Genomic DNA, 12,619 nt, shown 5'->3' on the forward strand with positions numbered 1-12,619 from the left:
CCCCCGAGCAGGCAGGCGTACGCGTCATGGAAAGAAAATAAAAATGCTTTTTATCTGTTTCGGCATTTTTTTGTTTGTTTGTTTTCAGTAGTTTGTTCCCTTCCTTAGGAAAGAGCAACCTTTGCCATGGGTGAAACGACTCAAAAGCAGGACAGACCGAGGTGCAGGGAGGGTAAAAAGCCCCAGGGAAGAGAGGGGATGGGGATGTGAATGGGTGGGAATGGGGATGGGAATGGGGATGGAGGTGGCAATGGGGATGGGGACAGTGGACGGGGAGCGGCGGGGCACGGTGCGGGGCCGGTGGGAGCTGGGGAAAGTCCTGCTGCTATCGCGGGGCGGGGGGGGGGGCGGAATTAATAATAAATGAGTTTTATGATGGAAACGCGGCTCCCGGTCCTCCCCGCAGGCGGGCTGTTCCCGCCCCGCCGTTTCCCGGGCCCGGGGAGGGGCGGGGGCGCGGTCGGGGCCGCCAGGCTCTTCCCCCCTTCTCCTCCTCCTCCTCTTCCTCCTCCTCTTCTCTCTCCCCCCGCCCTCCCCGGCCGCCCGCCGGTGCCGGCGGAGGCGGGCGGAACGGGCTGGGCCCGTTCGCATCCCCCCGCCCGGCTCCGCCTCGCCGAGGGAACGGGGAGCTGCCGGGCCGTCCAGCGAGGCCGGTAACCGGCAGCCCCGGAGCCGCCGCCACCGGAGCGAGCTGGCCGGTCCCCGCCGATGGCACCGCGCTGCCGCCTCCAAGTAAGGGGACAACGGGGGGGGGGGGCGGTGTGTGACAACCGGGGACCCGCCGTGGGCTCGCCACGGCCGTGGGAGAATTGCCGCGACCCACGCGGGACCGCCGGTCGCCCAGCTGCCACCTCCTGCCCCGGCCGGGACCGATTTGACGGGGCTGGCCGCCCCTCCCCTCCCCCCCCTCCGCCCCGCCCGGTGGCTGCGGTGGCCCCCCGGGCTGGTCCCGACCCCTTCCAGAGGTGTTTGGGCCAGGTTTGGGGAGCGGGGGACATGTCTTCGAGGAGCAGGGCAGTGCTGCGGTGTGGGAGCCGGGGTCCACAGGTGCCCGGGTCGGGGGGGGCTCGACCCCTGGGTGAAGGTGCCCTAAGGGTCGGGAAGGATGGGGCAGCATCCCCTTGTTCCCCAGGGTGGAGAAGATGGCTGCCACCGAGCCTTTAACGCAGCCTGGGGAGGCTACGCGATCTTCACTGGTGTCTCAGTGTGTGTTGGTTCTCAGCTTTGCTATAAAACCACACACCCTTTCGATGGGCAGAGAAAGAGCCCGAGTCAGCGCTTCCCCCGCATTGCCAGCCTGGAAAAGCTCGTTAGTGTCTTTCTCGTTAAGTAAAAATTGCTGGGGCCGTTTGTTTTGGAGAGCAGGAGGACCGAGGATGTGTTCAGCATGCCTGGCCTGCGGAAAGAGGCTGTCTGCAACTTGTTCTTCAGGTTGTTTCGGGGGTTGAAAGGGAGAAGAACATATTTCAAAGCTACCGGAAAGCAGCGCTATCCCACGCAAGGTGCAGTTAACCCACAGGACTCGCTGCCGCAGGATTCTCCCGGGGGGAGAGCTGGGGCTTCCCTATGCTGGCAGCGGGAAGCCCTCAGTTTGTAGGTGCGAGGTGATGGAGCCAGGAGCCCGGGGAGGATCCCGGGTGGGATCCCAGCCCCCGGGGTTGGGGGACCAGCCACTGCCTCCCTGTCTGGCATGGGAAGGGGCTTTTCCAAGAGACAAGCTCTGGTCTGGCTGGGGCCTGCAGGGGAGGTGGCAAGGGGACGAGTCTTGCTCAAAAAAGCATCCGAGCTCGGATCTAGTCTGCTCTGAACTCAGCCAGCAAAATTATTCTCTAAAAAGGCAACAGTAGTAAGTTGGGAAGTTGTTGGTGTCCCTAGGGTGTGAGCCGAGCTGTCCTGGCCCTGACAGGCTGATGGCAGGAGAGGGCGGGGGGAAGCTCCAGAGGGGGTGTGCTGGGTCCCCGCTGCCCTCACGCAGCTGGGCTGAGCTGAGCTCTCCCAGCTCCTGGTCGGGAGTTGGTACATCCGCAGCCCGACCCTGGAGCCAGATGGACAGCCACGGCTACCCTCCTCTTCCCATGTCGCTGCCTGGCTGTGTGGGAGAGAGCACCCACCACGTTAGAGCTGGTCACGGTGGTGGCAGATGTCTCTTCTACCTGGCTTTGCCGTCGGGGAGAGGGGAGCAGCTCAGCGAAACGCTGTTTGCTCGCTTAAAAGGTGCCAGGGAAGGATGCCCCACAGCTGGGAGCATGCGCGGAGGCCCAGCAAGGTGCTCCTGGCAGATGTGTTCACGCGGCAGGGTTTGGGGTTGTGCACCAGCAACCGCCTCTGTGTTTGCTGGACCGCTGCCGAAGGCAGGGAAGCGGGCAGCTGGCACGACGCACCGAAAAGCAGCTACTCCAGGTGGGAAGGAGCACCTCTCCTCCCACAAGAGGTGCTCGGGGCTGGTGGGCACAGGCTTATGGGCAGCTGCCTGCATGGGTGCTCCAGGCACCCTTGCTAGCACATTTCGTTGCTCCAGTGCTCGGCACTGAAAGCAAAGTTGGTGGAAGGTACCTGGGCAGCGTGCCTGGCTCTGTGGGGGTGGGTGGGCAAAGGGCTGGGGGAATGAAGAGAGCAACAGGCAGGCAGGATGGAAAAAGCAGATCCCGAGTGTCCTCTCAGGCTGGCAAAATGCAGAAAAGTGCATTCTCCTGTCATTGCAGAAAATAGTTTGAGCGTGACTTGGTTGGGGTTTGTTTGCTGCAGTGGGACAGGAGGGATTTACACTCCACCCACCGCCTCAGGGGCTTCTCCCCAGTCCAACACAAAAATAGGCTGATCTTTCCAAAAGATGGGGCGGGCGGGCTGGAAAATGCCATTCCTGCAGGGAACCCCTGTGCTTCTGCTCCCGGAGAAGATGTTGCGAGTGACTGTGGCTTTTAGCAGGCTCAGCCAGGGATGCCAGGGAAGAGATCGGCTTCGGGCTGTGCCGTACCCCACTGCTGTCGCAGAGCTACAGCCTCTGCATGTGCATGTGTGTGTATGTACAGCAGGAGCTTTCCCTCCTCGTGCCATCTCCTGAAGCTCGAGGAGCTGATGTTTTTCCTTCCCAAAGGGCATCGGAAGAAGAAATCTCCTGCGGGCAGGGCATGCACTTGCAGCCCCATCCGCCTGTCCCTGCAGAGCCGGTCGAAGGCTGGAGGCTCTGCAAGAGCGGCCGCTCTTCTGCTGGCACTTGGAGGCTCTGCTCCAGCTTGGGCAGAATTAGGTCTCCATCACTAGCTCCAGTCCCGGAGATGGCAGGCGGGTGCCAGTGGAATAAGCCCTCCCAAAGCCCCGGCAAGCCCCATGGCACTGGGCTGCGTGCCGGGGGAGCAGCCCAGGAGCTGAGTCCTCCCTCCTCAGCAATGCCGGGCAGTCGGGGGCCAGTGGGGAGGCTCATGGGCAAGGGAGGTTGGCTGGAAAACAGCTCCTCTGCCCTCCCATTGCTGCTCCTGGGAGCCCCCCGCACACTGCGGGTGCCTGTGGGCAGCCCTTTCTGGTGGATACCAAGATGTGCCTATTGCCTGTGGTTTGGCTCTGTCGCTGCCTGCCCCAGGCCCCACTTGCCAGTGGAGACTGGCCCATTGCCAGCTTCAGCCTGGCATCTCCCTTGTTGACGTGAGCATTTCAGGCCCTACATGGCCGGGCCCTGGTTCCCACTGAGCTGCGCCTCTGCCTGCACCCTGCGATGCTCTCCACGGTGCCTTCTTCATCACCCCTCGCCCACTCCTCAGCTCCCTCGCCTGGCCCCGGGTCTGGCAGGATGCTCTGTGTGGGGGCTTCCCAAGGGCTCTGGCACCAGCTAATCCCCTGGGAGGGTTTGGGAGGCGGTGGGAGCCCTCCTGGCTCCCCCCATCTCCATCCTCCCCCAGCCACTTCAGCTGCCCTGAGTCACACCGTGCCGCCGGTACTGGCAGAACAGCAAAGCCCACGCGCGTGGCTGGCGGGCACGGAGCAAGGAGGGGGAGAGGCGCTGCGTCCTGGTAAGCGCTTTCAGGCAGGGTAATCTGGTGTTATTTGTAACACTAGTAGGGGAGCTATTTTTAGAGAGAGGCAAATTTGGTATAATAGAACATAATTTGCCGGTGACAATTCAGAGGGCGGCCAAACGAGCAGCAGCTGGATACCTAAGGAGACTTTTTCCTGCCCTTCCTGAAATCCAAGGCTGACGTGCCAGAAGTGGCATTTGTTATTCCAAGAATTGCTGGGGGAAAGCCCCTTGGGATGGCCCAATTAGCTCTGCTTTGCTTTCCTTCTATTGCTTTGTGCCGCCCCATAATCCGCTGTTAAAAGAAGCGAGGAATATTTTTGCTGCCATTCGTCGCGGGAGGGCTCGGTGCACCCGAACTCCTTTGGGCAGCTGGAGCCAGCCAGGTGCCCCCCTTTGCCTTTTCTTCTGCGGGCTGAGCCAGCTCTGCTCTCTCAGTCTCTGCTTGTATAAATTTAGGATGAAAAATAGGTTCTGGTCAAACCAAACAGCTCATTTGCCAGGAAACGGAAAGCCTGTGTGCACTCCTGGAGGGTTTCTAACAGACTAAGTTCTTCTGGACTGGCCTCAGAGATACCTCGGGACAAACCCTTCTTCCTGGAAAGGTGCAAACACCATATTCCTGCTTGTCCCTTCCCCGAGATGAAGAGCCACGGAAAACCGATGCCAGTGCAGGAAGACATTGGGTGGTTTTTTTTTCTATCCCTGAAACTGTTGTGTCCGGCCTGTCCCCAGTTGGTGGCATGGGGACAAAGAGCCACCGGGATGAGCTGGGATGGCCACAGGCTGGAGGCGAGTTGCCATGGGGTCAGCAGGACCCCAGCGAGGGTGGGGAGGTCACATTTCCCTCGGGGTTGTGTGTTCTCCCCACACGAGTGCCCCAAGGACAGAGCAGTAAGGGCACGTGGCATCATCCCCCCAGCCCAGAGGCAGCCGTCCCCCCGCTGCCCTGGGCAGGAGCAGCAGAAGCATCTTGGGGGGGGGGTCCCCAAGCCCCTGCCAGCTTAGCCCCCACCGTGCTCCTGGCAACCTCAGAGCCATGTTGCGCTGCAGCCAAGAAGCCCCAGACCATGGGACAGGATTGCGGAGGACAGCGGCTGTGCCCCCTGGGGCTGTCTCCTGCTAGCAGGGGGAAGGGAGAGCCAAGGGAGAGAGCTTTTCTGGGCGGCAGCGGCACCTGCCCAGCTCTTGGAGAGCATCCTTAGGCGGCAGCATCCCCGGCAGATCATGGCTTCATACCCAGCAAAATTTGCCACGAGGCAAATCCCCACTGCCTGCCAGCCGGCCCCGCACGGCACGTGGCTGCAGCAGCTCCCAGCAGTGAAGCAGAGTGTGCTCTGAGCTGCAGCTCCCGGCTGCTCTCGGGGGGAAAGGGCTGAGCAGGACTCTGTCGTTTAACTCCAGTAAACGTGTGCCTGGGGTTTGATGGGCTTCTCTCCAGGTGTGCAGTCACTCCCCGCTGCTGGAAAACCCCTCGGCTGCCCTTCTGGTGGGTCACCGTCCTCCCCGTAGCCCCAAGGAGGGGTCTGCAGCACTCCTTCCTCCGCCAACACGGGGCTTTGCCCTTGGGCCGTGTCTCGCCCTGAAATACTTGCAGTAGCTGGAGTTAAAGCCAAAATAACATAGTAAAGAAAGTCAGTTTTGCTGGGGACTGAGCAGTGATGCTCCCCTGATCGTATCCCGACAGCCCCGTGAAGGGGGTCACATCTCCTTGCTGACACTGGGGCTGCCCTATGTGGTTGGGGTGAAGGAGAAGGTCTGTCCCAGAGACCGGCTGTGGGGGTAATTCTGGCAGATGAGGCATTAAGTGCCTGCTGCTGGTGCACCCCGTATGTGACCGTCCCTAGGGACACTGGCTGGGGTTGGTGTGGCACGTGGGAGTCAGCAGGTCCCCAAAATGTCTCGCTCACCTTAATCAAATACCTTTTCCCACAAATGAAAAGCCATGCCATGGGCAGCCCAGCCAGCCATGGGGTGTGCGGGTGCTCCCTGAGCATCGCCCCAAGTCATGTGGCCCTTCTCAGCTTGCTCGTGCTCTGCTTTCTCCAGTCCATCAGCTCAGGTTGGTGGAAATGGGGAGCCAACATATAGCAGGGAGACATCCCTAAAATTGAGATTAAACTGCTGTAATCTGATCCTTGAAGAGCAACCACCTTGATGGCCAGTTGCCCTTTCCCCCCATGACCGATTTGGTTAAGTGAAGATGCTAATGAATTTTGAAGCTTGCAAATGGCTGGGCTGGAGAGGACTGCTTGGTTGGAGGTCCTCTGACACTTCCTCTGTGGCGCAGGTTTTTCCAGCCCAAGCAGGTTGCCTCTCACCCAATTTTGAAAGTGGATTTTCATTTACAATGATTCTTGGTGGTGGAGCCAGCTAAAGATCACCACCAGCTTCGGAGATGGAGGTGCGAGCTGGGAGTTTCTACTCGTTCAGATCCTCTGCCTTTGGGCACCGCATCTTCTCCAATTAATTATGTCCTTCCTTCTGCTCCCATCACATTGGGTTCCCCTGGAAAATGTTGGGGGTAAATAAGGCGACAAGCTTCTTTCTCTGCCCGTGTCGAGCCGCAGCCTCCAGCCGCCGAGAGTTGCGGTCATTGCAGGTGGCACTGCTCTGGCTCCATGGCAGAGAGGGTCCCCGGGGGACACCGAGCCCTGGGGATGGTGACGTGGTGAGGTTCCTCCTTGCGCTCGCCCCTCTTTCTGCCAGCCCCCCGCTGCGGCCAATGCACTCCTCTCTGTTCCTTTGGGGCACCTGGAGCAGGGGTCCACCACATCTGTGGTGGGGGGCCCTCCCCAGCTGGGAAAGCACCCTTGCAACCCATTTCCAAGCTCACGCACCCACTGTGCCAGCTCTGCTGACCATCACCACCGTGGGCGACTCTTCCCCCCTGAGCAGAGCCATGGCAGGGCAGCCTGTGCAGGCAGGAGCCAGCCTCTGCCTGCTGCAGGCAGGGCGCTGCTGACCCCCTCCTCTCTTTCTATCCCCCCTCTAGGGAGGAAGGTGCTGAGCTCTGAAGCTCCGGGGTTTTGCTGCCCATGGGCTCAGCAGGATGATGCCAGCTGGCCGAGAGCCCCCCGCGCCCCTCGCGGTGCCAATGTGACCAAGCGGCTGGCTGGGAACCGCGACGCCAAGCCTGGCACGGTGAGCGCAGCGGCTTGTGGCCCCCGCTTTGGGGCCTGCCACCCAAAGATGAGCGATGGCGGGTGGATCTCACTCAGCCCCACCGAGTTTGCCCAGCTCCAGCAGTACACGGACTGTGAGTACCCCACACCCCCCCACACATCCCCCCTGGGACAGGGAGAGGGGTTTTACAAGTCCTGTTGATCTGTGCTAGACTGGCATCCTAGACATCTTTGGTGTCCTCTTGGAGAACTAGATGACTTCTTAGGTTTTGGATGGGGAGGCTGGAAATGTCCCTGACGTCCAGCACTGGCTGGTGGGGCACAGCAGAGGAGTCCCCATGCCTGCGTGCCTGGGAGGATTTAGCTGAGCAGAAGCCCCCCCTGCTTTGGGGGACGCTCACATGAACAGGGCTCAGTGCCTCTGAAGGCGGCCGGCTCCCACGTTCGTTAGCGAAGCGAAATGCCAATGAGAAAAGCAGGGTGCCTTTTCCTAAACACGCGGAGCTGCTCCACGGCTCGCCTTGGGTTGCCAACCCTCTGCAGTGATTTTACTTAGCGCTTTTGCAGAGCAACCCTCTCCTGCAGCTCCTGCCGAGGAGAGGAGGTTGGCAGCGATGCCGTGGGGTCCTGGGGCTGCGAGCAGCTGGGGAGGGAGCTTGGGCAAAGCCCAGGGGTCCGAAACCAGGTCCCTGAGGTCCTACCTGCCCGAGAGCCGGCGTGCGGGCATGCTCATTGCAGTGGGCAATGGAGAAGCGGTGCAGCCTGGGGAGGTGCTGAGAGCAGGGCAGGATGGGCAGGAAAGCCCAGCCGGGACCATGGGATGAAGAGAGAGGGGGTGTAAAATCTCCAGGGCACTGCTTTGCAAAGGCAGCACGGCCCCAGGGTGAGCAGACTCCTGCGGCTGCGTGGGAGAGGACTGGGAGGCAAAGGGGACCCCAGGAACCCCCTGGGGATGTTCTCGGGACTGTTCTTGGGGCTGCTGTGCGTCGCAGGGGTGAGGTGAACCAGGTCAAGGCTGGCAGCGTTGGGGATGCACGGTGTGCCAATGCAAAGAGCCCAGTGCGAGCTGCCCCCAGCACCCTGCCCACCTGCCAGGCATCCTGGGCAGGGGCGGGCAGGGTTGCGGGCAGAGGTGTGTGTGCAGAATCACTGTCTGCATCTCGTCCTGCCTCGCCGGAGAACAAGCTCTGCTTTCTTGAATCACAGACCATAAAACACCATCTGTAATGCTGAGCTCAGAACATGTATGGCATCTTCGTTTCGTTAATCAAAGTGTGGCGAGCGAGGCTGCAGCGTGGGCAGCTGCCCCCTCCCCAGGAGGGTGGCCTGGCACCAGGCCAGGGAGCAGGGCTCAGGGGTCTTCCCACAGGTCCTCCCCAGGCCTGGGGCCAGGACCTGCCTCCTCGAGCTCACGCTGGCCCCTGGTTGTGCTCTGCGACCCCCAGACCTGCCCCAGGCATCCCGGACAGTCGTGGTCCAGCACTGAGCTCCATCCCCAGCATCCCCGGCAGAGGGACGGAGGGAGCAGGAGCCAGCACAACCACCCCGATTGGAGAAAGGATTTCACAGTAATTAACAGGGCTGGTGTGTCTGAGAGCCTTTTAAATGGACATGCCCAGAGATATGTGTCTGAAGGTTAGGGCTTAACATTCCCTCCCCTTGATATTTTCTTCTGTTTTTCCCTTGTTTCCCAATTTTGGAAGGACCTACGTGCCTCCAGCCCTGAGGACACCCAGCCAGGGAAACTCACAGGCCATTTACTATTGGTGCGGAAGTTTGCACGGAGCAATACCATTCCATTTCTCCCTCCTGGCACCTCCTAGAGATGTCAATGGGCAGCCCAGGGCAGGCTCCAGGGATGGCTCGGGCTGCCAAGGGGGTGCCAGCAGGCATCAGCTCTCAGCGTGGGGGTGGCCATCCAAAATCTGTGCGGAGGGTCCAGGGCAGAGACGGCCAGGGCATCGCCCCCAGAGCAGCTGGGACCAGGGAATGGTCTGGGCTTTCCTTGCTCAGTGCCGCAGCTTTGCTCTGGGTCTGTGTTTATTTTCATATAGGTAGGAGGAAGAGGACCCATCCCTGCCGGCCAGCTTTACATGTATGTTCTGCCCTCCAAAGTTGTGGGGGGAAAGTAGGGCACAGGTGGCCCTTTCCCAGGCATGCAAGGAACCAGAAATTCTATATCCAGCAGATAAACTCGTCTCCACCATCCCGCTGGTGACCTAATGGTGAAGGGGGCTCTCTGGTGCCGTGCTCAGTGCGATGCCTTTGTCTCCCCAGACTCCACCAAGAAGCTCAAGGATGTCCTGGAGGAGTTCCACGGGGACGGCGTCCTCTCGAGGTACAACCCTGAAGAGGTATGGCCCTGTCCCCTCCAGCCTCCACCCATGCTGCTGGCAGCTCTGAGCTGCCAGCCAGGTCCCGCAGCTAAAAGCAGCCAGGAGAAGGCAGGTCTGTCTGTCTGCCCCCCACCTCTCCCCACGGCCATGCTCCTGGGACTGGGGAAGATGCTCTCACAGATCGGGAGCGTCTTTCCCACCCCCCGGCCATCCCAGGGACCAGGCTTTCCGCGTAGCCATCCCACCCCATCCCACCGATGCTGGCAGGACCCTGCAGCCGTGCTGCTGTCCCGTGCTGGCTGCTGGCTGCCTTGCTGAAAGCGTTTGGGGGCATCTCCTTGCCAGGCAGAAGCTGGGAGGGACTTACTCTTTCTTCCCGCAAAAGCAAATGATTTTGCTGTTGCCAGTGTGGGGACAGGGGAAGGCCCTGTGCCTTCTCGCTCTCGCCTGGGGAAGGCTGGGGTTATTTTTTCCAAGTGGTGCTTTCAGAGAGACCTATTAGCGTGCCAGCAGGACAGAGCCTTTCAGGGGGACCATAATCACTAGAAACGAGATGAAACGAGAAAAATCAGTGGGCTGAATGTGACAAGGAGGGGCAGCAAAACTACCCAGCTATTCAAGGGCACCACAGGACCCTCGCTCCAGCTGGGGCCACAAAAGCTGTCGGGAAGGCAATGTCCTGATGCGATGGGGATGCCCAGCAGGGAAGGAGGACGCGAGGAGACCTTGGGAGGATGAGTCCCCAGGGGCTGGGGGTGGGCTGGAGGGTCCCGCTGCTCCATGCCTTGCCCCGCTGGAGAGGGAGGTTTTCAGAGCACAGCTCGTTACGCCTCTCTGCCTCCAAAAACCCCGGCCTCCTTTGGCTGTTCCAGAAGGTCTCTAGTTCCCAATCATTTGCCAAGAGCTGAGCACCTGGCTCTGTTGGAGGCTCCTGCCCCTCCAGCAAGCTGCCCACCATGCAAGGGGTCTTCATACCGGTTGCTGCCCCGCCACCAGCAAGTGCCCTCCCACTGCAGCTCTGCCCTTCCCTGCCGCTCCCCCTGCTCCGACCTCAGCTGCTGCTGCTCCCGTCCCTGCTCTGAATGCCGCTGGCCTGGCTCGGCCGTGCCTGCCCCCAGCAGCCAGCCAGCACTGGGGACTTCTGGCCCTGCTACCTCTGGGTCCCTTTAGGTCCCACTGGTGGGATCTGGGAAGCCGGTGGTTTTGGGGAGGGCTCTGCAACTGATGTGACTGGTGAGAGGGGGCCCAGGGCATGGGATCCCCACCCTGCTGGCAGCTCTGCACCCCCATGGCATGCTCGGGGCACCTCCATCATCCTCCTCCGTCCCCTCCCCAGCCCATCGACTACGAGGGCTTTCGCCTCTTCATGAAGACCTACCTAGAGGCGGATGTGCCCGAGGAGCTTTGCCAACACCTCTTCACCTCCTTCAAGCGTAAGATATGCCAAGCCTCCCCCGAGACCCAGCGTCAGAGCCCTGGCATCTCACAGCTCAACACCCTCGGTGAGCCAGCCCTGCCCCTGCCCCCCAGCTGGGCACATCATGGCACGGCGGCATGTTGGGCTCACCCCCACGCCGCCCCATGGGGACGAAGGTTGCAGGGTGGCACCTGCAGTGGGTGGCATCGGGGCCAGCACACAGCCCGATGGATGGGTTCCTAGGGACCCTGCGCTCCTCTGGGGAGGAGAGGGCTTTCCCCAGGGGGGAGACCCATGGGGCATCATTGCACTGATTCCTCCCTTTCCTCCATGTGTTCAGAGCCTAAGTCACTCAATGCCGGCATCTCCATCCAGACAGAGGTGGCCTATGCCCCTGTCGCAGGTACTGGTGTGGGCAGCCACTGAGCGCATGGGTGGCTGCACCCGGAGCAGGGGACGCATGCCAGGCACCCAGCTTCTGCCTCCCCCGGCCCCAGCCTGGGCGGATTTGCAGCACGTGGAGACATCTGCTGAAAGGTCTATAAACTGCAAAAGAACAGGGAGAACCCTCCCCGGGTGCTCGGCTGCCACGTCAGGGCTTGGGAACAGCTCTGGCTGGTGGTGTGGGAACACATCCTCCCTGCCTGGTCCCAAGCACCGAGGCAGCTGGCACCCAGGGAGCCACGGGGCCAGGCAGGAGGTTGAGGGGCCGCCTGCGGTGCCCCTCGGAGACCCCTGGGGCTGGGATGCCAGCCTGCTTTGGGGCTAGCAAAGAGGACCCCGGGTGAGCGACTGGCACCCGTGTGGGGTTCCTGGAGGAAGGGGCTTGCTGGGCGCAGGCACCCTGATGTCACGCTGCCCACGGGCATCCATCTGTTTTGCAGGGATCAATGGGAAAATGCTCCTGAGTGCCCTGGGACGACACCCTCCTGAGCCCAAGAGCTGCCACAGCAACGCGGCTGAGCTGCAGCCGGCATCCCTCACCCCGGCATCGATCCCCAATGCCTCCCCGAGCTGGTCCAGATCATCCTCCCAGAAGTCCACCACCGGCACCCCTTCTGCTCACAACTCCTCGGGCTCTTCGAAGATCTCCCCCGGGTCCCTGCTCAGCCCTCAGTCGCCAGGTGAGCTTGGCCAGGGCTCCATGAGGGACACAGGCAGTGACAAGCCCTCCCCGGTTTCCCAAGCTACGGAGCCATACGTCGCCCTGGCAGCACAGCTGGTCAGATGCCCGGTGCGGTGGTGGTGACCTTCCAAACTCGGCGGGTTCCTGGCATCTTGACACCTTTGCTTTGCAAACTTAAGCTGCCGATCCCGTCCCGCAGAGCCCCCGCCAGTCAATGTCTTAATTACCTGCCAGCGAGGGGGGATCGGAGCAGTGAGTCACGGCTGCCTCCAGCCCAGCTCCTGCCAGCCACCGATGAGGGGAGCGCTGGGAAGGGCCCCTCTGCCAGGAGCAGCCATCTGCCGAAGGCCGCTGTCGGCATGGGCAGCCGTGAGCATGGGGGTGTCCCGGTAGCCCGTCAAGCTGCCCCGCCACCAGCCGAGCTTCTCACTCCTTCTGGCTGGGTGCTTGTCCCCAGCAGAACACGTCCCCGTGGGCTCCTGCCGCTCATCCCGCCCATGCCTGCAGTGCTGGCGGTGTAGGGGTCTACGCTCCGGGGACCGACAGAGAGTTTCCAGCCCTGCTCCTGTGATGGCACGCAGCCCCACGCCAAATGGGTCTCTGCCC

General features: G+C 61.5%; 1 protein-coding gene across 2 annotated transcripts in view; it reads left to right on the forward strand.

Annotated features, from left to right (window-relative positions):
- The first annotated feature begins 475 nt into the window (after positions 1-475).
- Positions 476-12,619, forward strand: part of LOC115347522 (diacylglycerol kinase beta-like) — a 29,206-nt gene continuing 17,062 nt past the window's right edge. Inside the window, exons 1-5 of one of the 2 annotated variants that reach the window (XM_030029007.1) lie at positions 476-732; positions 7,005-7,268; positions 9,412-9,488; positions 10,807-10,972; positions 11,772-12,011. In XM_030029007.1, the coding sequence (XP_029884867.1) occupies positions 7,202-7,268; positions 9,412-9,488; positions 10,807-10,972; positions 11,772-12,011 (550 nt within the window). In that variant the 5' untranslated portion in view covers positions 476-732; positions 7,005-7,201. Of the gene's footprint in view, positions 733-7,004; positions 7,269-9,411; positions 9,489-10,806; positions 10,973-11,771; positions 12,012-12,619 lie in introns of those variants that run through there. The other variant, XM_030029008.1, reaches the window with a different exon arrangement.

Source organism: Aquila chrysaetos, chromosome 10 (genome assembly GCF_900496995.4).
Source record: "Aquila chrysaetos chrysaetos chromosome 10, bAquChr1.4, whole genome shotgun sequence".
Classification (NCBI taxonomy): Eukaryota; Metazoa; Chordata; class Aves; order Accipitriformes; family Accipitridae; genus Aquila; species Aquila chrysaetos.